Source organism: Lepidochelys olivacea, assembly GCF_965140295.1.
Source record: "Lepidochelys olivacea isolate rLepOli2 genome assembly, chromosome: 6".
NCBI lineage: Eukaryota > Metazoa > Chordata > Testudines > Cheloniidae > Lepidochelys > Lepidochelys olivacea.
Window position 1 is genome coordinate 1195001 of NC_140416.1, and position 27415 is coordinate 1222415.

The 27415-nt window shown below is 50.6% G+C and overlaps 1 protein-coding gene across 1 annotated transcript; it reads left to right on the forward strand.

The window, feature by feature from the left end:
* Positions 1-20553: 20553 nt before the first annotated feature.
* Positions 20554-26904, forward strand: LOC311522604 (serine protease 27-like; the record flags this gene model as incomplete). Its single annotated transcript, XM_084632075.1, has 6 exons — positions 20554-20665; positions 22612-22644; positions 22907-23069; positions 23221-23492; positions 26125-26294; positions 26622-26904. 6 exons carry the CDS (start codon positions 20554-20556, stop codon positions 26901-26903), a joined length of 1032 nt encoding a protein of 343 aa, XP_084488201.1. The 3' UTR covers position 26904.
* Positions 26905-27415: the final 511 nt, after the last annotated feature.

The window sequence follows — 27415 nt, forward strand, 5'->3', positions numbered from 1 at the left end:
TAGGAAAGACCCGGGGATTAAGACACTCAAGGAAACAGGTGACGCAGGAGCATTACCCCACCCCGGCCTCACGTACGATGAGCCACAGTCCTGGGCAGAAACCAAGGGCAGAAAGGTTCACCTGAGGTGTCTTGGCGGTTGGCACCTGGGTGACTAACTGAGGAGCAGGAGAAGGCAGTGGACATCCTTGCTTCGTTGAAGCCAAATTCCCTTTGGCGAGGAATTCCAATTGGGGGTGTGATGATGGCCCCAACCCGGCCAGCCAGCGCCCGGGGCTGCCACCTCCAAGAAGCAGAAAGTCCAGACTCTGCATCCACCCCCACCTGCCTGACCTTGCTGTGACAAACCGGGCCCTATTTTTGGGACACCGATGCCTGCCTCAGTTTCCCTCTGTGATGCGCATCGCTACCTGGTGTGGGGGGGAGGGGCAAAAAGGATTAAGAAAGCCACTCTTGGGGGAAATGGGGTGTGGGGTGACATCGGTGCCTGGGGTGAGGTGACGGGGTCATTACAGGACTGGCCGACACTGACCCGTATCAGGGGAGGGTTGGCCAATGAGAGCTCCAAGGAGTGAACAACTGACGCTGATCCACAGGGATCTCCGGCGGGAGGCCCATGGGAGCCTGCGGATTGACCTGAATTCTGAGCTTAGCTGTAAGAAATCCAGGACCGTTCATGGGACGTCCCAGTAATGGAGGGCCTGAAAGCCTGACTTAGTCCAGACGAAAAGACCTGCCGATATAACTCAAGGGCCGTGTTACCCTCAAGCCTGGTAAACAGCCAAAACTGGTGTGTCGGAAATTAGACCTTACCGGTGGGCTGCTCCACCCATGGCGTAAGAAAAAGATCTTGAGGGGGAAATTGCCTTCACCATCCCGGTGCCACCCCCATTCTCGCCTGGGAACCCGCTCTTTGTCGCTCTGCTCTTAAAAACCATCCTGTTCAGACCGGCCCGGAGAGAGGGACCCAGACAACATCGCCACCGACCCCAGGGGAATCCCAACCGCTGCCTGGGATGGAAAAGGATCAGACATTAAGAGCAGCTCCGGCCCATCTCAGCTGCCTTCTCCTCCAGTTATTACATCTTGGCTACCGTCTAAGAGACAGTTAAAGAAGGAGGCTTTCCCTGCTAAAACCTCTCCCCTGTTCAAGGGCCAGGGACCAAGCGCTGGGTGGGGGGAAACGAAAGCCTTGGTTCCTGTGTTACATTTCCAAGGTTTTCGCTGGTTTTCGCCTTCTTTTCTGGATTTTTCCGGGGCGGGGGGTTGGCCGCCCTTCTCCTGAGGCCCCTCTCCTCCACCTCGTCTTCCCTCCAAGACCACACCCCCACTCGCTCCTCTTCATCCCCCCACATCGCGCGTCCTTACGGCCTGTAACAAGTGGGAGGGCTATATTTAAAACTGATGGGGCCATGGCCCCTTCCCCCCCGTTCCGATGCCCCTGGCCGGGACTGGCAGAGAGACGGCGAAAGAGTCCACGGCAGCTTGGCTGGGTCGAGTCTGTCTTCACCTTTGCTTTTCCGGGCTAACCTAAGGACTTCCCGTGCTGTGGTCCGGCGGATAAAATACCCGGCTACTACAGGCTGCCGGGCGTCACTGCAAATCGTGGCTGCGGGGCATTGGTCCCTGCGGCATGGGTAGGTCTCTATCTCAGCTGGACTCATTGGACAGAGCTTGTGTGGTTGGAGGCCTGGAGCCCAGAGACTTTGAGTCCGGGGGGAAGAGAGGGCCTCCGAGGGGCTGTGGCAAAGCGGGGGCGTAGCACCGATCCTGTGCACCTGGGACACCCTGCGACGGGGCACGGCGAAAAACCAGCCAGGCTGCTTCAACGCTGGCCAGATGGCCACCGTAACAATGCCTCATGCTGATTTCGATCCCCCGAGATCAGGTGTTCTCAAACTGGGGGGAGGGGGGGGTCACAAGATCATTATGTGGGGGTCATGAGTACACGCATGAAACAGAGAGAAACGGCTCTAAAATCTATTATTTAAAGCTAGCCTTTTAGAAAGTCCCACACACCTTTCCGTCACCATGTAGCATATGTACATAAAAAGTATGGCAAACGTCCAACACAGCGATCATTGTTCCTAAGCAAAATACATACGGTATTATCACCACCCAGCTCTGCATTGAAAATAGTGTTAAGTAAACAAAACGTTTGTCATTTGTACAGGGGTTCGCTCTCCGAGGTGTGCTGTCTGAACGGGGGCGTCAGTACAAGAAGGTTGAGTCGCAGGTGCCGGGAGGAATCTGGAGTCAGGTTAAAAAAAAACCCAACACATTCTCCACCTGGAGTCTCCATCTTTGGGTGGCTTCTAATGTGGCCTGGAGGCCAGTTAATATGAGACAGTCCTGGGCACTAATGGGCTCTCGAACCAGGAAGAGAAAGAACCAACGGCCTGACGTTAAAGCCAGGCAAATTCCCATAATTGATTCTGAGCAGCTCAGGTGACTAAGTATTGGAACAAACTCCTAAGGGAAGGGGAGGGAAGGGAAGGTTTCACCATTTCTGGTCAGCTTCCAATCAAGACAGGAGACCTTCCTGGAAGACACCTTAACCAAACACAAGTTACAGGACTAAACACAGGAGGAAGTGGATGAAATGTAATGCCCTGGGCTACACAGGTGGACAAACCAGATGATCTACTGGTGACTTCTTGCCCTTAGAATCCATGACTCTTCCATCGATTCTGATGGATGCAGCTAGGACAATTCGCCGCAGAGAACAAGACGCCCCTAAAATGCTAAAGGATGGAAGCAGTAGCCCAGAGGGAATTTCAACCGCTGAGAATCTAAACGGCAGCTAACAAATCACAAGCGCATGACAAGCGTAACGGATAAATTACAATTAATATAACTATTCATAATCATTTCTGTAGATTTTATCTCGTACTTTCCAACAGCATTTCTCAAAGTACAGTACAAAGGAGGTTAAAATAATGATCAAATAGAAATTAATTAATTATTCAATAATAAGAATAAGAATAAATCACAGCAACCAGGAATTACTAGATCTGGTTGACAATCTTCCAACAGTACCCATTTTGTTGCAAGCGCAGCCATCCGTGGGAATGTCTCTATTTCAAGGACGTTTTGTTTTGAAGAGCACGTCAAAAGGCAGCAAAACAAACTCAAAACCTTCCATGTAGCGAGATGTTGGAGGGAAGTTTTGGGTTTGGTTTTTTAATTTCATTTTGAAATAAGCTTGCATTTGGAAAGGTCGTTGATAGGATTCATTTCAGGTCCATTGAAATGGCTTGTTCCCATTTTGCCCTCGTAAGAAATGTGACAAGAATTCTACAAAGAAATAGATAAATATACACCAGTAAATGACAGCAAATAAACTATCAAACAATAAATAATTGGGAAATAAACAATGCAAATAATAGAAAAACAGAAACCAATAACTGACAACTAATACATTTGTCTTTAAGCTTCCACACCTGCATGGAGCATCCACCAGTTTCCACCTCTTATTCCAGTCTTGCTCTGGTCTGCTCAAGCATCTGAGCATCATGGGGATGGATTTGGCTTTTTCCTCTATTGGTCGCCCTCTTTTTCTGTTTCCATATTGGCCCTTGCCATGGAAATCGTGTTGATGGTCCTAAATATATCCATCACCTTCTTCTCCCTCCGTCTGATACTTCACATTGGTTTGCTCTGCTTACAGTTTTGGATGTTGCAAGATTCTCTCTCTTTCCAATGGTCTCTAACGATCTTACAAACCAACCAATAACTAGAAAATAACCAGTCCAAATCACAGACAAAAATCTACTAATAACTGACAACGAATTAATATGAATGCAATAAATAATTAGGAAATTAAGTTACAGATATATACAAGCTAATAAATCGCAGCTAATAAATGAATGATAAAACAATGAATACTTAGGAAGTAACCAATACAAGTTACAGAGAAATATGAACCAATACATAGTATTGAGTAAATATATTACAAACCATAAATAACTATGAACTAACAAATATGAATACCAGATAAATACAAAATTATAACTGACAGCTAATAAATATATTAAAAACAATAAATAACTAGGAAATAAGAAACTCAAATGACAGATAAATAGATACCAATAAATGACAGCTAATAAGTCTGTAATAAAAAACAACTAGGAAATTATCAGTGCAAATAATAAATAAATGTAAACTAGAAATAAATATGTTACAAAACAATAAATAACAAGAAAATAACAGATTAATAGCTAGAAAGTAAGAGATGATTAACTAATAAATGACAACCAATGCATATATTACAAAACAATAAATAGCTAGAAAATAAGAAAAACAAATGATGCATTTATTAGCTGTCATTTATTAGTTTATCTTTTACAAAATAAATAGCTAGGAAAGAATCAATGCAAATAATAGATAAATGTAAACTAATAAATGAGAGTTAATCAATATATTACCAAAGAATAAATAACTAGGAAATAAATAATTGTTAAATATCTAATAAATGACAACCAATTAATACATTACTAAAACTCGAATAAAAATAATCGATCACCATAAACGAATACATTACAACTAATAAAGACATTACAAAATAATACATCGCTGGGAAAGAATCAATGCATATAATAGACAAATATAAATTAATAAATGACAACTGATGAATAAATTACAAACCAATAACTAGCTATTTACTAAGAAATGCATTTCACAGACAAAAGGACTAGATAATACTCATCAAGAGCTAGAATCCAAAACAGTGGCTTTCAATCTTTTTTTTATTTGCAGACCCCGAAATAATTTCAAAAGGAGGTGTCTTTGGGAATCTTAGACATAGTCAACGGACCGCCCCGGGTCCATAGATCACAGGTTGAAAACCACGGCTCTGTGGTAACAACAACCTTTCGCGGACCCCTCAGACACAGTCTGCAGACCCCCAAGGGGCCCAGGGATGCCAGGCTGAAATCATTTCCATGTTCCAAAAGAATCACAGGCCACACAGCTCTCATACTGTGCCGGGGGAAATGCATCATGTTCCACCGGGGATGCAGTTATTTAATTACTGATATCTCACCCACAAGCTTGATGTCTGAGCACAAAATAGGCCAGAGCAGTGGGACCCCAACAGACAGCTAAGAAAAAAATGGCAAAACCAGTGGAGAGCGTTACTAAAGACAGATTGGCTAGGAAATAACTATCAAATAGGAAACGCACAATAGATAGCTTGTCTTTCTTTCGAAGCACTAAGAAATAAAAAGAAATAACAAAAATAGCAATAACAATAAACAGTGCTATTAACAAAATATCGGCTAAGAAATAAAAACAAATACCACAAAACAGAAAAATCAATAGATGGTTCTTATTAGGAAAGGTTTCAGAGTAACAGCCGTGTTAGTCTGTATTCGCAAAAAGAAAAGAAAAGGAGGACTTGTGGCACCTTAGAGACTAACCAATTTATTAGAGCATAAGCTTTCGTGAGCTACAGCTCACTGCATCAGATGCATATCGTGGAAACTGCAGCAGGCTTTATATATACACAGAGAATATGAAACAATACCTATTCCCACCCCACTGTCCTGCTGGTAATAGCTTATCTAAAGTGATCATCAGGTGGGCCAAACAAATCCAGGTTTTCTCACCCTCCACCCCCCCACACAAATTCACTCTCCTGCTGGTGATAGCCCATCCAAAGTGACAACTCTTTACACAATGTGCATGACAATCAAGTTGGGCTATTTCCTGCACAAATGCATAATGCAAGGTAGCCTGTTTCCTCTTGTTTTTTCCTACCCCCCCCCCCCAGATGTTCTGGTTTAACTTGGATTTAAACTTGAAGAGTGGTCAGTTTGGATGAGCTATTACCAGCAGGAGAGTGAGTTTGTGTGTGTATGGGGGTGGGGGGGTGTGAGAAAACCTGGATTTGTGCAGGAAATAGCCCAACTTGATTGTCATGCACATTGTGTAAAGACAGGTTTCAGAGTAGCAGCCGTGTTAGTCTGTATTCGCAAAAAGAAAAGGAGGACTTGTGGCACCTTAGAGACTAACCAATTTATTAGAGCATAAGCTTTCGTGAGCTACAGCTCACTTCCTCAGATGCATATCGTGGAAACTGCAGCAGGCTTTATATATACACAGAGAATATGAAACAATACCTATTCCCACCCCACTGTCCTGCTGGTAATAGCTTATCTAAAGTGATTTCCACTTTGGATGGGCTATCACCAGCAGGAGAGTGAATTTGTGTGGGGGGGTGGAGGGTGAGAAAACCTGGATTTGTGCTGGAAATCACTTTAGATAAGCTATTACCAGCAGGACAGTGGGGTGGGAGGAGGTATTGTTTCATATTCTCTGTGTATATATAAAGCCTGCTGCAGTTTCCACGGTATGCATCTGAGGAAGTGAGCTGTAGCTCACGAAAGCTCATGCTCAAATAAATTGGTTAGTCTCTAAGGTGCCACAAGTCCTCCTTTTCTTTTCTTATTAGGAAAGATCAACAAAGGAATGAAGTGCTAATAAAGAATGAAGAGCTAACAAGTAAAATAAACTAACCATCACATAACAAAACCACTAGAGAGTGCTCATAAAGAAGGAAGAGCTAATAAAGGAAACAGAAATAACTATCAGATAACAAATGCCATAGATGTGCTAATAAAGATAACAAGCATCAAAGAGCAAATATAGATAAACAACTAGATAACTAGAAACTAAAAAAATTGTCAAAAAAAAACCCCAACAAATAATAATGAATAGAAATACAAAATAACAAAAAGTGTAGAAAAGAACAAATGCAAACAATAACTAAATGGAATAACTAACCCACAAGTGACAAGTGTAGAAAACAATGGCTACTGGACACATGCCCCAAAAGTAAACCAATACGTTTGAAGAACAATAGCTAATACATAAATGTCACAAAAATAAACACATCATAGACTATCAGGGTTGGAAGGGACCTCAGGAGGTCATCTAGTCTAACCTCCCGCTCAGAGCAGGACCAATCCCCAATTTTTGCCCCAATCCCTAAATGGCCCCCTCAGGGATTGAACTCACAAGCCTGGGTTTAGCAGGCCAATGCTCCAACCACTGAACTATCCCTCCCTCCCGTTCAAGTTTTGCTTTCAATGGGAGTCACATTTTTGCACAGAATATCAGGGTTGGAAGGGACCTCAGGAGGTCATCTAGTCCAACCCCGGGCTCAAAGCAGGACCAATCCCCAATTTTTGCCCCAGATCCCTAAATGGCCCCCTCAAGGATTGAACTCACAACCCTGGGTTTAGCAGGCCAATGCTCAAACCACTGAGCTATATAATCAATAACCAAGAATATGAAATGCATAGGTCAAGCCATTGACTAAGAACTAACTTTCCCAAGAGTAAATAAATAGCCCAAATAATCGACTTTCTTCATAAAAAATGACAATCTAATAAGTAAATAACATTTTTAATCCCTAATGGCAAAATAGATAAGAACTAACTAGAAACTAAAACAAAACCTAGACAACACAAATAACTATTGACTATTAAACACATTTCACAATAATAAATAAATAACCAAATAGATAGGGCTAATAAAGAGCCAACTAATAAATAAACAACAAAAAATAGCTGTCAAAGAGCAATCATAGATAAAAATAAAGGAATACATTGCTAGAAACAAAAAACTAATCAAAAATATATAAGTAGCAAGCTTATAAATACCTAAGAAGTAAAAATAGACAAACTAATAAGTAACTCGGGAGCGAATACAAATAAATATTTAGTTCTTATCTTGTAGATACAAACCAAGTATTCATCAGGAGATCTCAAAGCACATTTTATTAAATAAAATATCTTTACATATAACAACTAGAGAGGTAACAGCACTAAACAAATAACTAGCAAATAAACGTTGACTACGGAGACCTCCGGAGGTGGCTTGATGGGAGATGTAGAAGTAATCACCATATTGTACATCAATCATCTAGAACAATCTTCTTCGTCATTAGGTGTATTATGGTAATACCAGTCACGGAAGCAGGAGCCCCTTGTGTCAGGCGTGGAGCATTTTGCATTAGGTTATTATGGTTGCACCTAAAAGCAGCAGTCAGAGACCACGGCCCCACTGCGCCAGGCGCTGTACGGTATTTATTAGGGGTATCAAGTTAGCGCCTAGGAGCCCCAGTCATGGACCACAAGCCCATTGCGCCAGGCGCTGTACAATATTTATTAGGGGTATTACGTTAACGCCTAGGAGCCCCAGTCATGGCCCACAAGCCCATTGCGCCAGGCGCTGTACAATATTTATTAGGGGTATTACGTTAGCGCCTAGGAGCCCCAGTCATGGACCACAAGCCCATTGCGCCAGGCGCTGTACAATATTTATTAGGGGTATTACGTTAACGCCTAGGAGCCCCAGTCATGGACCACAAGCCCATTGTGCCAGGCGCTGTACAATATTTATTAGGGGTATTACGTTAACGCCTAGGAGCCCCAGTCATGGACCACAAGCCCATTGTGCCAGGCGCTGTACAATATTTATTAGGGGTATTACGTTAACGCCTAGGAGCCCCAGTCATGGACCACAAGCCCATTGCGCCAGGCGCTGTACGGTATTTATTAGGGGTATTACGTTAACGCCTAGGAGCCCCAGTCATGGACCACAAGCCCATTGCGCCAGGCGCTGTACGGTATTTATTAGGGGTATTATGTTAGCGCCTAGGAGCCCCAGTCATGGACCACAAGCCCATTGCACCAGGCGCTGTACGGTATTTATTAGGGGTATTACGTTAGCGCCTAGGAGCCCCAGTCATGGCCCTCAAGCCCATTGAGCCAGGCGCTGTATGGTATTTATTAGGGGTATTACATTAGCGCCTAGGAGCCCCAGTCATGGCCAACAAGCCCATTGCGCCAGGCGCTGTACAATATTTATTAGGGGTATTACGTTAGCGCCTAGGAGCCCCAGTCATGGACCACAAGCCCATTGCGCCAGGCGCTGTATGGTATTTATTAGGGGTATTACATTAGTGCCTAGGAGCCCCAGTCATGGACCACAAGCCCATTGCGCCAGGCGCTGTACAATATTTATTAGGGGTATTACGTTAACGCCTAGGAGCCCCAGTCATGGACCACAAGCCCATTGCGCCAGGCGCTGTACAATATTTATTAGGGGTATTACGTTAGCGCCTAGGAGCCCCAGTCATGGACCACAAGCCCATTGCGCCAGGCGCTGTACAATATTTATTAGGGGTATTACGTTAGCGCCTAGGAGCCCCAATCATGGCCCACAAGCCCATTGCGCCAGGCGCTGTACAATATTTATTAGGGGTATTACGTTAGCGCCTAGGAGCCCCAGTCATGGACCACAAGCCCATTGCGCCAGGCGCTGTACACACACACCATCTCTGCCCCAGTCTGTGTGTATGACAAGAGATGCCAGATGGAGGCAGGCAGACAGAGGACCACAAGAAAACCATGGTCAACGGCAAGCTGTACACATCAGCAGCTGCACCGTTGTCGGCATCACGCGTGGGTGAGTTTTGAAGAGGGGTTTGAACACAACGCTGTATTGATTATTTTGACAGTTTTTAAGCTGACAGCTGGAGCCCGGCCACCCAGGGCCAACAGCCGGAGCCAGGAGTGGCAGAAGTGCCCTAAAAGTGGTCGGGGGGAGAGGGGCGCACAGGCACCCAACCCCTGGCCCCGCCCCCACCCCCACCCCTCCGAGTCCTGCTCTCACACTGCCTCTTCCCGCTGGCCCCCCGCTTTTCCGGCACCCCTGGCCGGAGCCCCGCCCGTTCTCCTGATGATCTGAATTTTTGGTGATCTGATCCGGGCCCGGTCCCAGTTTGATCGGGCAATCGGGGTTCCACTGTACAAGGTTTTAGTTGGTTCACAACATGTAAAAACTAAAGATTCCCTGTGAAAACGCAAACTCCGTGGCCAATGGGTTTCTCGGATCCCGGCTGATGCTTCATGGAGGCTGCTGCTGGGGTGTTCACAGCGGTCGTTCAGCCCTGGAGGGCCTGGCTCCTGGTCCCAGGTTCCTGGAGGGGTGGGAAATCCGTCCCGCCGGCCTGTTGCAAGGCCCTGCCTGATCTCACCTCCGAAGCATCCCAGCTTTGCAGGAGCTTCCTGCCAGGGGGCTGACTTGCCCGGCCTGCTCAGGGCGCCGTCAGAGGGATAATTACAGGGAAGTTCGGTGCCTGCAGGGCTCGGTGCCCGGCAAACACTGCTGGGGGGTGCTGTAACGGGGGCAGACTGGTGCACGCCGGACCGCAAGCAGGGCGTGCCCTGAGACATGAGGGGTGATGATGTTTGCACGACCAGACTCAGGGAGTTATGCCAAGATGAGTATTTGCCTTGACGGAAGGTGGATGGGTTTAAAGCGGTGTGAGCCGCACGGCCCCTTGCTGGCCGTCAATAGAACCCAGGAGTCCTGGCTCCCAGCCCCACCTCACTCCAACCCACCAGCCCCCACTCCCCTCCCAGAGCTGGGGAGAGAACCCAGGAGTCCTGGCTCCCAGCCCCCGCCCCCCCCCCCCGCTCTAACCACTAGACCCCACTCCCCTCCCAGAGCTGGGGAGAGAACCCAGGCATCCTGGCTCCCACCCCCCCCCCTCCTCTAACCACTAGACCCCACTCCCCTCCCAGAGCTGGGGAGAGAACCCAGGCATCCTGGCTCCCACCCCCCCCCCTCTAACCACTAGACCCCACTCCCCTCCTAGAGCTGTGGAGAGAACCCAGGAGGCCTGGCTCCCAACTCTAACCACTGGCTACCACAGCTTGACATCAGCAAGCCTATTTCCACCTTACTGCAATGAACTTGCTGCTGGGGTCAGGGTAAGAGGTGGTGTGTGTCAGCCAGAAAGAAAAGCAATAATCACGAACAATAACAATGAACCATGAGGTATATTGAAATGGACAGCCCCATTTCTTCCCCAGTGACTCACCCCCTCCAAGCCATGCAGCCCTGGCTGACTCATCACACAGAGCCTTTAAATTCCCATGGGGATGAGTATGACAGATCACCATCGCGTTCATTGTAGGACTGCCTGGAGACCACTGTGATGGGCGCCACACAGACCCTCTGACTGACGGTGCTGCTGAGGTTCCAGCTGCAGGGTGTGAAGGGGAGATGGGACTATCCCCAGCTCTGGGAGGGGAGTTGGGGCTGGGAGCCGGGACTCCTGGGTTCTCTCCCCAGCTCTGGGAGGGGAGTGGGCTGGGGTCTGGTGGGTTAGAGCAGGGGGGGTAGAGCCAGGATGCCTGGGTTCTCTCCCCAGCTCTGGGAGGGGAGTGGGGTCTAGTGGGTTAGAGCGGGGCAGGGGGGTGGGAGCCAGGACTCCTGGGTTCTCTCCCCGGCTCTGGGAGGGGAGTGGGGTATAGTGGGTTAGAGCGGGGCGGGGGACTGTGAGTCAGGACTCCTGGGTTCCATCCCCGGCCAAGAGAGGGAGGGAGATCTGGTGGCTTAGCGCTCCGGTCCAGGTGCTGGGTACCAAGGTTAATTCTCTCTGTTCCCGACCATTGCAGTGTGGGTCCTGAGCCACAAGGGGTCAGCCAAGGCCCAGCAATGGGAGCAAGTGGCTACTGGTGAGCTGAACAGGAGGGGCTCCTCCAGGTGTCCTCCAGGGCCCCTGCCCTTGTGAGCTGGGCTGCGTGCCAGCCCCCTGGCACTGGTAGGGGAAGGGGCTGGGACTGAATCCATCCCTTAGTGAGACAGCCGGGGGTTGGATCCCTGGTGGTGAGATGCAGCCGCCTCTGGGGCAGAGTGTCCCGGGGTCCCCGGGCGATGCTCTGGAACTGCTCCCCATGAAGCCAGGCAGGACGCTGGGGAAGTCGCCTTTCTGGGAGCAGACTCTCTGCAGGACACACAGCTCCCCCGGCTCCACCTTCCTGGGTCTGACCTCGGAGCATTCAGCCTCCTCTGCCCCTCCGTGCGCTTCCCACAGCGAGTCCGCCCCGGCGGGGCCCTGGGGAAGCCAGAGGGTCCGGCCCCCCAACTTCGCAGTCAGACGGGACTCTCAGCCAGCCAGGAAAACAGAGGTTTATTAGACGACAGGAACATGGTCTAACACAGAGCCTGTAGGTACAGAGAACAGGACCCCTCAGCTGGGTCCATTTTGGGGGGCAGTGAGCCAGACAACCACGTCTGCCCTTCACTCCATGTCCCAGCCAGCCCCAAACTGAAACTCCCTCCAGCCCCACCTCCTCTGGGCTTTGTCCCTTTCCCGGGCCAGGTGGGCACCTGATTCCTTTGTTCTCCAACCCTTTAGCTATCACCTTGCAGGGGGGATGGGCCCAGGCCATCAGTTGCCAGGAAACAGGGTGTCGGCCATTCTCTGTGTCCAGACCCCTGCACACACCTGCCCTCTAGGGCTCTGCAATGATCACACACCCTTACCCCACCACCTAGAGACTTAAGAACTGCCTAGGGGAAACTGAGGCACCCCCACACTATTCAGAGGAAACATTAAGAACAGTCCCGCTTTGTTACATCTCTCCCCCCTTCGAGACCGAACTGAGCAGGGTCACTTTTGCCGGTGACCTGGGGAAGTTCGAAGCCACCAACGTTCCCATGAATGCCCCAGCATCTATCCGGTTCCTAGGTGGGAGTTACACCAGGCCCTTCCAGTTTCACGCCCTCCCTTAGGTCGGGGGTGGTCGATAGCACTTGCAGGCCACATGTGGGAAGGTTTACGTGGCCCGTGCCCTTTAGCCACCCCAAAACCCCAGGGGGTCAAACTGGGATCGGGTCTTCTCCCAGCGCTCCAGTCTGGAGGGCTGCAATTCAGGCTCTCTTGGCTAAGAGCCCCCATCTTGACCTGGGCCACATACTGTTCACTGACAGAACCAGCATGGAGACATCCCTTTCTCCACAACCTTGTCTCCCCAACAAGCTGGCCAAACACAGCCACTTGGTTAGAGGACTGTTTAACTTTCTTAACAGCTTTCACTCCATCTGAGACCTTCTCAAAGCTATCCACACTGGATCTTTCAACAGGAAAGTCAGTGGATCCATTCACAACAGAAAATTTCTGGCTGTTAGGAACTGAAACTTTCTTGATTAAATCACTTTCACACCCTTCAGTGGCAGTCAACTGCTTGCAAAGACTCCATGAGGATTCCTTTCCCTAGGGTGTAACAATTCACCCCTCACAGAAATTCTGCCCTTACCCTCTTCACCTAGGGCTTGCTCTAGAGGAACACTTTCCTGAGCAACAACAGACTCTTTCTGGGTCTCCCTTACATCCAGAATCACCTCTGGCCCATCCAGCGGGTTCCTACACAATCCCCTTTCAGGCAAACTGACAGACTCCCTAGATAAAAGGTCAGAAGCATTCTCCTTCCCTTTGCCACACACAAGTTCAGGAATCTTTTCCTTCTTGCTACAGGTTTCCACACCCTCAGTAGGTAACACAATCACATCACCTTTCTGCTCTCCTTGTGCCCTGGCTAGGATCTCACCTTGATTAGACAGAGTTGCTGCACCCTTTCCCAGCCACACACGAGCAACGGGCAAAATACAAGCACCAGAATTGTCTGGTCTCTGGGGTTTTACATAGACACTAACTGGATGTGACCTAGTTACAGGGCCATTCTCCTGAGCAGACACAAACTTAGGACCCTTCCCTTCCTGGGCTTTAGCTGGATCCAGAACCAGCTCTGGGACAACTGCACGACCCTCAACCATCACAGGCTGAAAGGCCCCTTCTGTCTGCTCCACAGATGAAGAAGAGCCGGACACACTTTCTCCTTTCCCAGACACACAGCTTGGGATCTCTTTCCCCTGGTCCCAGCACACAAGGCTGGTCGCAGACAACTGCTTGGAGACCAGGATAGCTCCCTCCACAGGCAAGTCAATACCCCTGACAGACACAGACACGTTTCCTTCCCTGTCCCAATTCTCCACCCAGCTAAAAGGTAAGGTCCAGGGACACTCATCTTCCGCTCTCCTCGCCTTCCCACCCTGCTGACTAGACACAGCCATCAGCTCACAAGGCTGCCTAGGCTCATCCAGGCTCCTTACCAAGCACCTTGCCACTCCCCACAGATCCCCTGCCCTGCCTGTGTCTCCCGCCACTCAGCTGGGGTCTCAGCTCCCACTGTGCTCAGCACTGCCCTTGCTGTCCCAGTGGGGGTAGGTAGCGAGCTCGCTGCTTTCCTCACTGCATCAGAGCCAGCCTGAGCCCCCTCTCCGGTGTGCAATGGGGCGGGGAGCCCCAGGGGTCTGGTTACAGGCAGGCAGGTAGCCTGAGCCTAGCAGCTCCTCCCCGCTGCCAACCAGGTCATCTGCATTTTCACTGACCATTTCCCTCTCCACCAATTGGTTCCCTGGATTCAAATTCAAACCCTCGGCCGTTTCAGGAGCAGGGCCTGGATCCTGTCCCAAAGACACACAGTCACCAACAACAGGGTCTCGCAGCTGATATCCTGGGGAACCCCAACGGCCAGCCAGCCCCACCCCTCCTGGGTCTGCACAGGGATCTGGGCCATAGGCAGGGCGAGGGGCTTCGTCCCTGGGACCCTCACCCAGCTCACCCAGCCCCTCAGCCTCTGAAGCTGCACCACCCAGGGCCTGACAACAGTTCTCTCTGTCCCAGGATCTCGCCACCCCAGGAATGTCTCCCCATTGACCATCACCTCCCGCTCCCACTGGGGGTCCAAGGGGCCTGGCCCCAGGAAACTCCACACAGACATATAGGTTGGGGTCAGGAGTGGGAGCTTGTCCACCTCCCCACCCATCTGGCTGACAGAGTCTATGGCCTTGGGACCCAGCAAGGGAGCTAGACACCGGGGCTTTTCCGCAGGGTCCCCCGGTTCAAATCTCCAGCCTGCTCAAAGGCAGCGAGGTGGCATCCACATCCCCCGCCCCCTCTTAACCAGGGGCAGCAATTTAGTCTCGAGGTTCCCTGCGGAACTGGCCCCCCGGGGTCTATCCCCACTCACCCCTGGGGGGTCCCCTAGGCCTCTCCACTCCCCCACCGCCAGTTCATGCTGCTGCTGCTTCTGCAGCTCTTTCTCAGGCTCTCGCTGTCTCTCACCGTCCTCTTGCTCTCTCGGACTCAGCTCCAATCCCGTCCGTCTCCGATCCCCTGATGGGGAACCCGATCGTGAAGACCCCCGTCTGGTCGGGGACAGGAATCTTGGGGATGCCTGGCTCCCACTCCAGCTGCTCCCAGATCCTGCTATAGCCCCATTGGGGGTCAGGAATCTGTCCCTTAGAGCCGTCATCCTCCTCCAGCTGCACGATGAACTGTGCCTTGGTGAACTTTCCAATGCTCAACCCTCTCTTTCTGCACAGGGTTACAATGTCCTTCTTAAGGAGATGGTGACAGGCCATTGCTCCGCTCTTCCCAAGTTGTTGTGGACTCACAGGCCTGTGTGCTCTCAGCTCCCCGTGGTTTCCAGGGAGAACCCCGAGTGTGCCAGCCCTTCTCGAGGTCACCACCTCTTTGCCAGGGTCGAGCTGCAGACTCCTCTGCTTCTTGGACTGCTCACTGCAATCCCCAGGGGAACCCTGTTACTGCAAAAGTCCTTCTCTCTCCCAGGGCCAAGCCGCAGGCTCCTCCGCCCCTGAGACTGCTCCGCGCAGTCCCCAGGGGGACCCCATTACTGCACAGTCCTTCTCGCTGGTCACACACTCCCAGGGGTTAACCACCCCCCAAAACCACTCCTCTCTGAGCCTTCAGCAGGCCTGGTCCTCGTCAATCCCCCTTCGTTTTACTGCTCCCCAGTTACTTACTGCAGGAAGCGCCATCCGCGGGGTGCAGTACATCCCACCCCTGCCACCAGTTGTCATGGAGTCCCCGGGCGATGCTCTGGAACTGCTCCCCATGAAGCCAGTCAGGACTCTGGGGAAGTCTCCTTTCTGTGAGCAGCCTGTCTTCAGGACACACAGCTCACACAGCTTCCACCTTCCTGGGTCTGACCTCGGAGCATTCAGCCTCCTCTGCCCCTCCGTGCACTTCCCACAGCGAGTCCGCCCCGGCGGGGTCCTGGGGGAGCCAGAGGGTCCTGCCCCCAACTCCGCAGTCAGACGGGACTCTCAGCCAGCCAGGAAAACAGAAGATTTATTAGACAACAGGAACATGGTCTAACACAGACCTTGTAGGTGCAGAGAACAGGACCCCTCAGCCGGGTCCATTTTGGGGGGGCAGTGAGCCAGACAACCACGTCTGCCCTTCACTCCATGTCTCCAGCCAGACCCAAACTGAAACTCCCCCCCAGCCCCACCTCCTCTGGGCTTTGTTCCTTTCCCGGCCAGGTGGGCACCTGATTCCTTTGTTCTCCAACCCTTTAGCTATCACCTTGCAGGGGGGATGGGCCCAGGCCATCAGTGGCCAGGAAACAGGGTGTCGGCCATTCTCTGTGTCCAGACCCCTGCACACACCTGCCCTCTAGGGCTCTGCAATGATCATACACCCTTATCTCACCACCTAGATACTTAAGAACTGCATAGGGGAAACTGAGGCACCCCCACACTATTCAGAGGAAACATTAAGAACAGTCCCCCTTCATCACACAGAGCAACTGGGGAACAGCCACACATAACACCGCATGGGAGGGCTCCTCTGGTGCCGAGAGGCAGCCGCCTCTGCATTCCAATCTGAATTCTAGCTAGGACTCCTGGGTTCACACCCTAACCTTAAATGGCTTCTTTCTCGCACAATTAGGGCTATCAAAATGCATTTACGGAGTTATACGTGTGTTTGTCCAAACCTGCGAGCCTGCCCAGGGCACAGCCATAAAAACCTCAGTAATAAAACAATCAGCAACCATAAATAAGTGGAAGCATCGTAGAGACAAATTGTGTCTCTTTCCCTTTGTCCGAGGCGTTAATGAGGTTACCGGGTAGGGAGGGGGGAGCTGGGAGGCAGGACTCTTGGATTCTAGTCAGCTGCCACATTTCACCATTAAAGTTTGCATCCTTGGGTCCCAGCCCCCCCTGCTCTAACCACTAGACCCCACTCCCGTCCCAGAGCTAGGGAGAGAACCCAGGAGTCCTGGCTCCCAACCCCCCACTAGACCCTAGAGCCCTGCACAAGAGTATCGTTTTAATCTCGCTCCCTCCCGCCCCGCCTTGTTTCCTGCATTTTTCTCTTGCTCCCGCTCGCACAAACCTTAGAGCCCGCAAATCCCGCCAGAGGGACAGATTCCCCCACGCGACTAACAAAAGAAGGTCGGCTCATGTCTGATAGATAGACACGGAATTCAGCCACGGGGGTTCCCACCAAAAGACTAAAACGACTCTTGCTGAAGCCGTGGTAAAAAAAAAAACCCAACCAACCAGACTTCAACTCCTGCTCTAAAAAGCGACAAATCGCTTTCTAGCCCGAGCTTCGACTTAAGTAGTCGCAAAACCAGCGAGGAGTCCTTGCTGATACAGGCTCACAGGGCTGCCCCTCTGAAACCTTTACGTCTTGAACCTTGTGTTTACAAAAGGCAAACATGCTTCAGGTCGCTCAAATTCCCTTTGTGATGCCGTCTGCCCACCCAATCCCGCCCGCAGCCACGAAGGGTTTACCCACTCCCACTGTTTATTGCAGCAGGAGCCAGGGGACCCCAGTCCCACCGCAGGGCCTCAGCTAGACCCCCCCCCCATCCCTGCCCAGAGCCAGGGCTTTTCCTGACGCCCCGTGTCTGAAGTAGAAGCCTGCCGGGCCTGCCCGTGTGGTTTTAAACGCTACGCTCCCTTGCAAACCTAAAAGAAATTAAAAGCCACAGACTCGAGTCGCTTCTCCAACAATTCCCAATACGGTTGGACCAAGCTGAGCCGGAAGTGTGACTGTTTTGGTTTGAAGTGTGTCGCTGACACCCGACAGGTGTTGCAGAGATGGGCGCGCATCCGGCCACCGCCACATCCCAGGAGAGGAGGGCGGCGCTGGCCACATGGGTAAACTAAGGCACTGAGAGAAGGCTGCCTTGCCATGGGCAGTGGTCTAGTAGGGTGTGGACTGGAGTGCAGGAGTCTGGTCTCCCAGACCCATCTGTATTAACTACTGTATTCCTATCCCTGCCCTGCCTGGGAAAGAACCCTGGAGTCCTGGCTTCCAGCCCCACAGCTCTAGCCCACTAGCCCCCACTCCCCACAGAGAGTCAGGGACAGAACCCAGGAGTCCTGGCTCCCAGCCCCACAGCTCTAGCCCGCTAGCCCCCACTGCCCCCGCAGAGCCAGGGACAGAACCCAGCCCCCCTGCTCTAACCACTAGACCCCCCACTCCCCTCAGAGAGCTGGGCATAAATCCTTACAGCCAGTGGATCTAAAGTCCAAATCAAGGCGATTACAATAATTACTTTTAAAAACAGGCTCTAAATTAATAGAGCAGTTAGATTAATATATGAAGTGCCCAGATGTTCGTATAAGAGATAATTAGGTTATCTTAGATTATGGAGTAACAGATTAAATTGGATTGGATTGGAACAGGGATATTTTAGATTAGAGGAGATGAGATTAAATTGGTGTCTTTCAGAATAGATAAAATTAGATCATGGAGGTAGAAATTAGATCAGGGAAGACAGAATTGAGGAGAGTTTAGTTTAAGAGCGAAGTAGCAAGTGGAAGATTATTTTAGTTAGAAATTAGATTCAACTCAATTAGAAGAGAAGTAGATGGACAATTTGGGTAGCAAATCTAACAGGACAGAAGCTGGGTGACTGAAGCACTGAAATAGCTGGAGAGAGAGATATTAGATTAGTTGATAGTCAGATGAGTTTCAGATGGGTTAGATTTGATTTTCAGAGGTTTACATCAGATTTTCTGAAACTCACCTTAAGAATACATTTAATTCTTAATTTCTTAAGAATTAAGAAAGCATCATATTTGATTAGATTTTCAGAATGTCAGATTAGATTAGACTTGGTGAGATTAGATTAGGAAAGGCTCAAATTAGAAGAGATTAGGTTATCAGGGGAGTCATATTGTATTGGATTAGATTAGATTAGATTAGGAGAGGCTCAAATTAGAATAGATTAGGTATCCAGGGGTATTATTAGATTAGATTAGATAAAATTAGATGAGATTAGGAGAGAGGTTTTGGATTAGAAAGTTCATTTTAGGAGGGACAAGACTAGGAAATATCAGATTTAGGAGAGAAGGGTCAGTTTATCAGAGTGACAGGCACAGAGATTAGGGCAGGCAGATTAAATTAGATTATATTAGGAGATTGGCAGGCAGATGGGAGGTGGTGGGTCACGAGCAGCTGTTCTCACTGGGGAGAACTTGAGTTACCCTCCTCAAGCAGCCAGGGCATCTCACAGAAGTAGGCACATAGACCAGCGTGGGCGGGAGGAGGAACTGGGCTAACTGCCAGGGTGGCATGCCTGGCGTGGGTGGGCGTGTGGGTGGAGTAAACAGTGAGAGCTGGGACCGGTCTAGGCACTGCCGGAGCGGTGAGAAAACTGAGCCTTGAAGATCGAATGGGACCGTACCATTTCCAACCCACTTGCCTCTGCTCCCATGGCAGTTGGAGGTCTCCTGGGAAGAGCAAGAGAGGTTTCAGAATGAAAGGGTTTTGTCCGGGGCCTAGCCCCATGGGGTAGCAATCCGTCTCCGGGCACTGGAGGTGGTACCACAATACAGAGAGTAAGACACAAAGGCCTGAGCTGCCGAAATTTAACTCAAAATGTGTTCCTCCCAAGTGCATTTTGGCTGTTTGAGTTAAATAATAGTAATCACCATAATTATAGGTCAATACCAGCTCATTAATAATACCGGAAACGTCTCTAGCATGGGTTATCTTCAGAGTTTTACAAACCAGGTCACAAGCAATGAACCGGAGATCTTAGCTTCAAAACCGCCAGGGAGAAACTTACAGAATCTGATGAAAAATAATAAAATGCAGAGACTGGGGGGTTTTCACCCTGGCTCAGACCCACAGGCCCACCTAGCCTAGTCTCCCGGCGGCTTTAGGGGCTTGGCCAGCAAGGCCGGAGTCTGACCCCCGTGAGCCCAGTGTAAATCCGGAGCTACCAAAGGAGTTAGAAATTGGGGGGTAGTGGGGTTTCATGGGAGCAATGATAGGTGATCGATAGGAGACAGATGGGTGGTCACCTACCACCCAGACACCGATTACTATACTAACCCGATTACTGTAATAAAATCCCAGCACTGAACATTCACGGGTGTCCATCAGGGGCCCCAGTCTTGGGCAGGGTCTGCGCAGTGCCCAGCAGAATGGGAGGGGTGTGGGGTCTAGTGGGTTAGAGCAGGGGGGGCTGGGAGCCAGGACTCCTGGGTTCCATCCCCATCTCTGAGAGGGGAGTGCAGTCTAATGGTTAGGGTGGGGGGGCTGGGAGCCAGGACTCCTGGTTTCTATCCCGGCTGTGGGAGGGGAGTGTGGCTAGTGGGTTAGAGCAGCGTGGGGGTGGTGCTAGGAGCCAGGACTCCTGGGTTCCACCACACACAAGTTGGAGCAAAGCTTAGGATCCTCACCTAGAACGAGTTGGGCCACTTTGTTCCCCGCCCTGCTCGCCTGGGTATATAGGAGTCCCGAGCCCCAGAGGGCACCCGGCAGGTGTTCGTTGGCTGCCTCGCAGGAGAGGCTGTGCTTGTACCCTTCAGGAGTGGTATGGGGGAGGGACGAGGAGCTGCCCAGAAGGGATGGGTGATGGGCTGGGGGGGGCTGCGGCTCCTCGTCCTGGCCGGGCTGACAGGGACGGCTGCCAGCACGCTGGATTTCTACTGGAAAGGCTGCAACGAGATGGAATCGCTCTCCAGAGGTGAGAGCCAGGACTCGGGGAAGGGAAGGCAGGAGAGTGGGGTCTAGTGGGTTAGAGCGTGGGGGTTGGGAGCCAGGACTCCTGGGTTCTCACCCTGGCTCTGGCAGGGGAGTGGGATTGAGAGGTCAGAGCAGGGGGCTTGGGAGCCAGGACTCCTGGGTTCTATTCCCAGCCCTGACAGTGACTCAGCATCATCTGCCCTCGCGTCACCTCTCCTCCTCGGGGCCTGGGCGTCAGCTCCACGCAGGGAGAAGGCGCTTGTAGGGCTGGGAAAGCCAAGGGGCCCCGAATGGGGTCAGTCACAGAGGCCAGCCTGAACCCCCTCCCCCCACCCCCTTGGCCTTACAATCTGCCTCCCCCCTCCTCCTCATCAGAGGCCTGAGGACAGGGGAGTGGGTAGACAGGGGTTCGGCCAGTTGCAGCTGCCCTGGGACCCCTGGCCTGTCAAATTTGCTCCTGGGGAAGTTCAGACCACAGAGATGGGGGCCCGGAAACCTCCAGTTCAACTTAGATTCACATTGGGAAATCCTGGACCTGTCCCCATGACAGCATCTGTAGTAGATGAAACTAATGGATCCATCTAGCCTTGTATCCTGCCACCCCCCGGATAAGCCCCATGGGCCCTTCTAGTCCAGTATCCTGTCTGCAGCTCCTGTCACCCCGGCTGGAAAGTGCTACGGTCCCTGCAGGAGGCAGCTGTGGGTCCCCCCCCCCCCCCCCGCCCCATGGGGGAGTTTGCCTCACACCCACATTAGCCGGCGGTGGTTATGTCATGCCCAGCCTTAAGAAGGAAGGTGTTCTTTCAGCTCTCAATGGCTTCTGATCAGAGAGCCAGTATGATTTAGGCCACTCTGTGCCTCAGTTTCCCCCCTCCCTCCCCCGCCCTTTGTCTCTCTTTGTTATTCAGACCGGAAATTCTTTGGGCCGGGGACTGCCTCTCTCTCTCTCTGTGTCTGGGTGGTGGCCGGGACAAGGGGAGCCCTGATCTTGGTCACAGGGTCTGTACAGTGCTGGGCACAATAGCGGCTCTGATCTCAGTCAGCGGGCTGTGCAGTGATCTCCGTCGTGGGGGGTCTGTGCAGCGCCTGGCAGAACGGGGCCCTGATCTGTCTGCTGCCGTGAAAACTGATTTATTGTCCCACCCTCCGCGGGAGATGAGTGCTGATTTCACACGTGGCACGAGGTAGGTCCTGGGTAGCTAAAAACACAGTGCCAAGCGATGTGAATGTGGGTGGGACTGACCAATGGCAATAAAGCCTAATGTAGAACTCAGTTAACCTGCAGATCGCCCTGCTGCAGGACGCGACGGGGTCACGAGTTTTCCCAGGATTTCAAGCCAAAGTGCGGAATATCTGGAGGAAGGAGAGAAATTCCCTACACGCTTAGAGACAGTGTTTCTCAAACTGGGGGTCCTGTCCCAAAAGGGGGTCGCAAGGCTACTGTGGGGGGGGGGGTTGCAAGATCACCAAAATTGTATCCGGTTTCCATACGTCCAGGTTTTCACGGACATGAACTCCTTTTTCGGTCCTTGCTCGTCCTTTTCCCTCGCCTTCAGAGCTGGGTGGCCGGAGAGTGGCAGCTGCTGGCCGGGAGCCCAGCTCTGAAGGGTGGCCTGGTATAGTTACCTAGCTCTGCAGGGATCTGCACCAGATACCGCAAAAACTATGTCCAGTACCAAAAGTCGAGGGGGGAGGGGGACCATCACAACCTGATATATTTTCAAAGGGGGGCCCAGGAATAAAAGTTTGAGAACCCCTGGCCGAGGACCACACATATAGATTGGGCTACAAACTTCATGCCTCAGAGGAGAAGCCAGTGTCAAACTCAGGAAGGCTGGGGAGAAATTTTGCCCGTGATCTGATCCCAGTTGGCAGGGAGGGGGCAAGGACACTGGGCTCGGTGGGCCCACGGGTCTGATCTCTTACCTTCTCTCTGATCTCTTTCAGTTCCCAGCACCCACATGATCCGGTCCAATAGAGGTGAGTTTCTGGTCCCTCCCTCCCCATTAGTAACACACAGCTGGGGTTACCCAGGCAACTGGCTCCCAGCAGCCAATTGGATCGGGGCTCTGTCTGGTTCTGCTGTGGGAGACGGATCCAGCCAGGGCCCAACGTGGGGCTGGTTCAAGATCTGCCTAGGGCAGGGGTGTGGGGATGAGCCCCAGATGTACCCAGCTGTTTTCTGCTAGCTCCAGCAATCCCCCCCAGCCTGTCTGAGCATCCCCCGCCTCCTTCTCCCCAGTATGTGGCCGCCCCAGAGCTCAGTACCGGAGCGTGGGGGGTGAGGATTCGATGGAGGGCGAATGGCCCTGGCAGGCAAGTCTGCTCTGGTACAACAAACACCTGTGTGGGGGATCCCTCATCTCCAACCAGTGGGTGGTGACGGCAGCTCATTGCTTCCAACGGTGAGTGTCAACGTCCCTTGATCCCGACCCGCAGCCCCCCTGCTGTCCCAGTCCTGGGCTCCTCTGACCCCCAGCACTGCCGGTGCCCCCCAATCCCAGCCCGCAGCCCCCCCACCCAACCCCTTTTTCTGACTCCTCTCTCCATTCTCAGGAGTATGGACACCTCCAACTATGCGGTGCTACTGGGAGTCAACAAGTTGGCCAACAGTCAACCTCACAAGCTGTCCTTGGGCGTGAGACGCATCATCCGCCACCCGATATACTCAGGGGAATCCTCCAGCAGTGACATAGCCTTGGTGGAGCTGGAGAGACCCATCCAATTCACCAATTATATCCTCCCCATCTGCCTCCCAACGGCCTCTGTTCAGTTCCCAGCAGGCATGAAATGCTGGGTGACTGGCTGGGGCAACATCCAGGAAGGTGGTAGGTGTCTTTGGAGCTGGGATCATGGCACTGGGGCAGAGAAACTAGGGAAGCGGTGGGCTCGAGGGGCAGGTGGGAGTCAGCAGTTGGGGTGAAGGATGCAGAGGAAGGGATGGTTATTTAGTAGGTTCAGGATTTGAGATTTCTTTTCCCGAGACGATTCATGATGGCAAATGGTCTACGAAGAAGAACTTTGTGGGGGGATTCGAAAAGGGGGAAACTGGGGAACCGGTAAACAAAATCGGATCCCGAGAAACAAAACACAGAAACCGATGAATGCAATTGATAAAGAAAACCTAACAACGCAACCCAATAAATGACCAACCTAAAAACAAAACCCAATAAATGATGAAAGGAGCACAACTGATAAACCAAATGCAATAAACGATAAACAGAACATGATAAATGAAACTGATACACAAACCTGAGAAATGATAAAAGGAATACAACAAACAAAACCAATAAACAAAACATGATCAGTGGTAAAAAAAAACATGACAAAGGAAACCCAACAAACACTACCTGATCAGTAAAACACCATCAACAATCAATGAAACATAAGAAACAAAACATGATAAAAATGGAAGGTGATAGAAGGAAACCCAATAAGCAAAACCCAATCAACGATAAGTGGCATGCGATAAATGAAAAACAAACAACAATAAGTGAAATACAATAAACAGTAAATGAAATAAGATAAACAAACCACAATAAGCTACAAAGGAAACGAGATAAATGACAAATGAAATAAAATAAATGAAACACAATGAAGAAAGAAATGAAAATGCAAGCCCAATAAATGAAACCTGATCAAGAAAACACCAAACCCAATAAACGGTACCCAATAAATGAAACAGGAAAACTGGTAACGGAAAAACAGAACCCGATAAAAAAGATCTGATAACTAGCCTTGGTAGAATTTGATTTTTTTTTTTATCATTTCAACCAGATACCGATATTTGTTTTTAAGCTTTTTTTTCTTACTTTTATCCATGCAAATTTTCACAGTTGCCCAAAATTATGAGTTTTAAGCATCTTTTTATTTTTATCAATTAAAATGTTCAATTGTGGGGAATTATGGGGGGCCATCCGAAAACAGGCTGCGTCAGACAGTAATTATTGAATGACTGCAGACACTGATTTCAAAGAGTGAAAGCTTTATAACTGCTAACACAAATTGTCGAAATCACGTCAAAATATACAAAGGATATGTGTAAATTTCTGTTACCATCGATGGAAATATTTTCTCGTCCGTTTGTGTGTGTGTTCGGTGAGACTGATGTCTACCAACATTTACTGATAAAAATCTAATCCTTCCAAGTCTACTGACAACAGAAACATGAAACCTGATATACAAGATTCGATAAATGTAACATGAAACCCAGAAACAATGCCGATAATGGAAAAGTGAAACCCAGTAAACAATACCCAATAATGGCAACATGAAACCTGATGAATAATACCTGATAATAGAAACCGATCAACAATACCCAATAACGGAAATGTGAAACCCAATGAATAATACCCGATAAATGCAACATGAAACCCGATAAATGATATCGATAATGGAAACAAAAAACCCAATGAACAATATCCAATAATAGCAACATGAAACCTGATGAATAATACCCAATAATGGAAACAAATAAGCAGTATCCAATAGTGGAAATATGAAACCCAATGAGCAATAGCCAATAAATGCAACATGAAACCCGATAACCAATACCAATCATGGAAACCAATAAACAATAACTGATAACAGAAATACGAAACCTGACAAATAATACCCGATCATGGCAACATAAAACCCGATAAACAATACCCAATAAATAATACATGAAACAACCCAAAGCCCGAGAAACAAAATCCCTTAAATGAAATGTGAGACATGAAACCCAAACCCCAGTAAAGCACTCAACAAGCAAAACACAAAAACAGATCAATGAAACCAGAAACCCAGCAAATGAAACCCACTACCTGAGAAAGGAAAACTGATAAGCCAAACTGCAAACCTAATCAATGAAACCCAAACAAAGAAACGATAGTCAATAAACAAAACCCAACAACCAATGAAAAGCAAACCTCCCAAAACAGAGCCTGATCATTTGAAACCGACCTCCCTCCCCACCAAAAAAAAGGTTAAACAAATCTTGGGTGATGAAAACTTATGTTTTTGTTGTTAAACAACAATTCAAACAATGAACGTCCACCGTTGAATCCAGAGAGATTCCCCTTGACTGAACAAGGCCCATCACCTGCACACAGATGTTCCCACGGGGACTGTGTGATAGCACCCGATATGGACGACTGCTCTGGATGAGAGGGGAGATGCTCTGATCTCCCCCCATCCTCCACTCCCTTTAGAATCGATGGCTCTGCTTCAGAGCCATCTGGGCCCCTCACCATTGTCTCTGGCTCTCCTTCGGGGGGGGGGAGGGATAGCTCAGTGGTTTGAGCATTGGCCTGCTAAACGCAGGGTTGTGAGTTCAATCCTTGAGGGGGCCATTTAGGGATCTAGGGCAAAAATTGGGGATTGGTCCTGCTTTGAGCAGGGGGTTGGACTAGATGACCTCCTGAGGTCCCTTCCAACCCTGATGGTCTATGATTCTATGGTCTATGATTCTATTCCCAGAGGACCTGCCAGCTCCACAGACCCTCCAGAAGCTTCAAGTGCCCATTATAGACCAGGAGACCTGCAGGGATCTCTACAACACGGTGGTGGGCAAGAACTTCCCGCCCAAGTCCATCCAGAACGACATGATGTGTGCCGGGTATGCTGAGGGCATGAAGGATACATGCAAGGTGAGTGCCTCCTGGCCAGGGAAGGCGGAGTCCTGACACCCTCCCTGGTTCAGACCCATGAACCCATCTAGCCTGGTATCCCGCCCCCTCCCTGCTGGTCCATGGGCCCATCTAGCCCAGTATCCTGCCTCTCACCCTGGGTCAGACCCATGGGCCCATCTAGCCTGGTATCCCGCCCCTTCTCTGCTACCCTGGACCAGCCTGTCTAGCCGGGTGTTAGCCTGATTCACTCCAGCATGAGCCAGGGCTGCTCACACGCACACAAGGCCCCGATCCCCAGCGCCGCTCTCCGCTCTCCTTCCGACACCCCCGTCTCTGCCCCCACAGGGGGACTCCGGTGGCCCGCTGGTCTGCAAGGTGTCCAAGGAGTGGCTGTTGGCCGGGATCATCAGCTGGGGCGAAGGCTGTGCCATCAAGAACCGCCCTGGGGTCTACATCCGCCTCACCTCCTACGAGGCCTGGATCCACAGACACATCCCTGATATTGAGTTTGTGCCAGACGAGAAGGGGAGGAACATGCTTGGCAACGCTGCGACTGGCTGGGCTGCAAGGACAGGCATGACCACCTGGCTGCTGCTGCTCATGGGGCGGCTCCTCATGGAGGTCTAGAAAGGGCTACCGGGGGGGAGGGTTGGCTGGACCACCTCCCATCCTGTCCCCAGGCTGGGAAGGGGGGTGGGATCTGTCGGTGCACCTGCCCTGTCGGTACAGCCCCCCCAGGGGGCACTGCCCCATGCACAGACCTCCTGGGGAGGGCATGCACCCCCGCCACGCTCGCTCACACCCGCGGGGGGACAGGGCAGTGTGAGCAAACTCAGCATCTGTCTGTCTGTCCTTCTGCAGCCATCCACAGCCCAACTTTCTCATCTCTCTGATCCAAGCCCTATTTATTGATCTGTCTGTCTCCAGAGCCACTGACTTTCCGTCTGTTGGCCTCTCTATGCCCTGCTCTGTCTGTCTGCATATCCCCATACACACATGCCTCCATCCATCCATCCATCCATCCCTAATCTCCATATCCCCCATCTAATCTATCTATCTGTCTGTAACGGGGTCTGCAACCACCTCTCGTGAGCGCCCCCTCTGGTTGGGTGTGTCTGCGTTCTTTCAGTTCTGGTGAC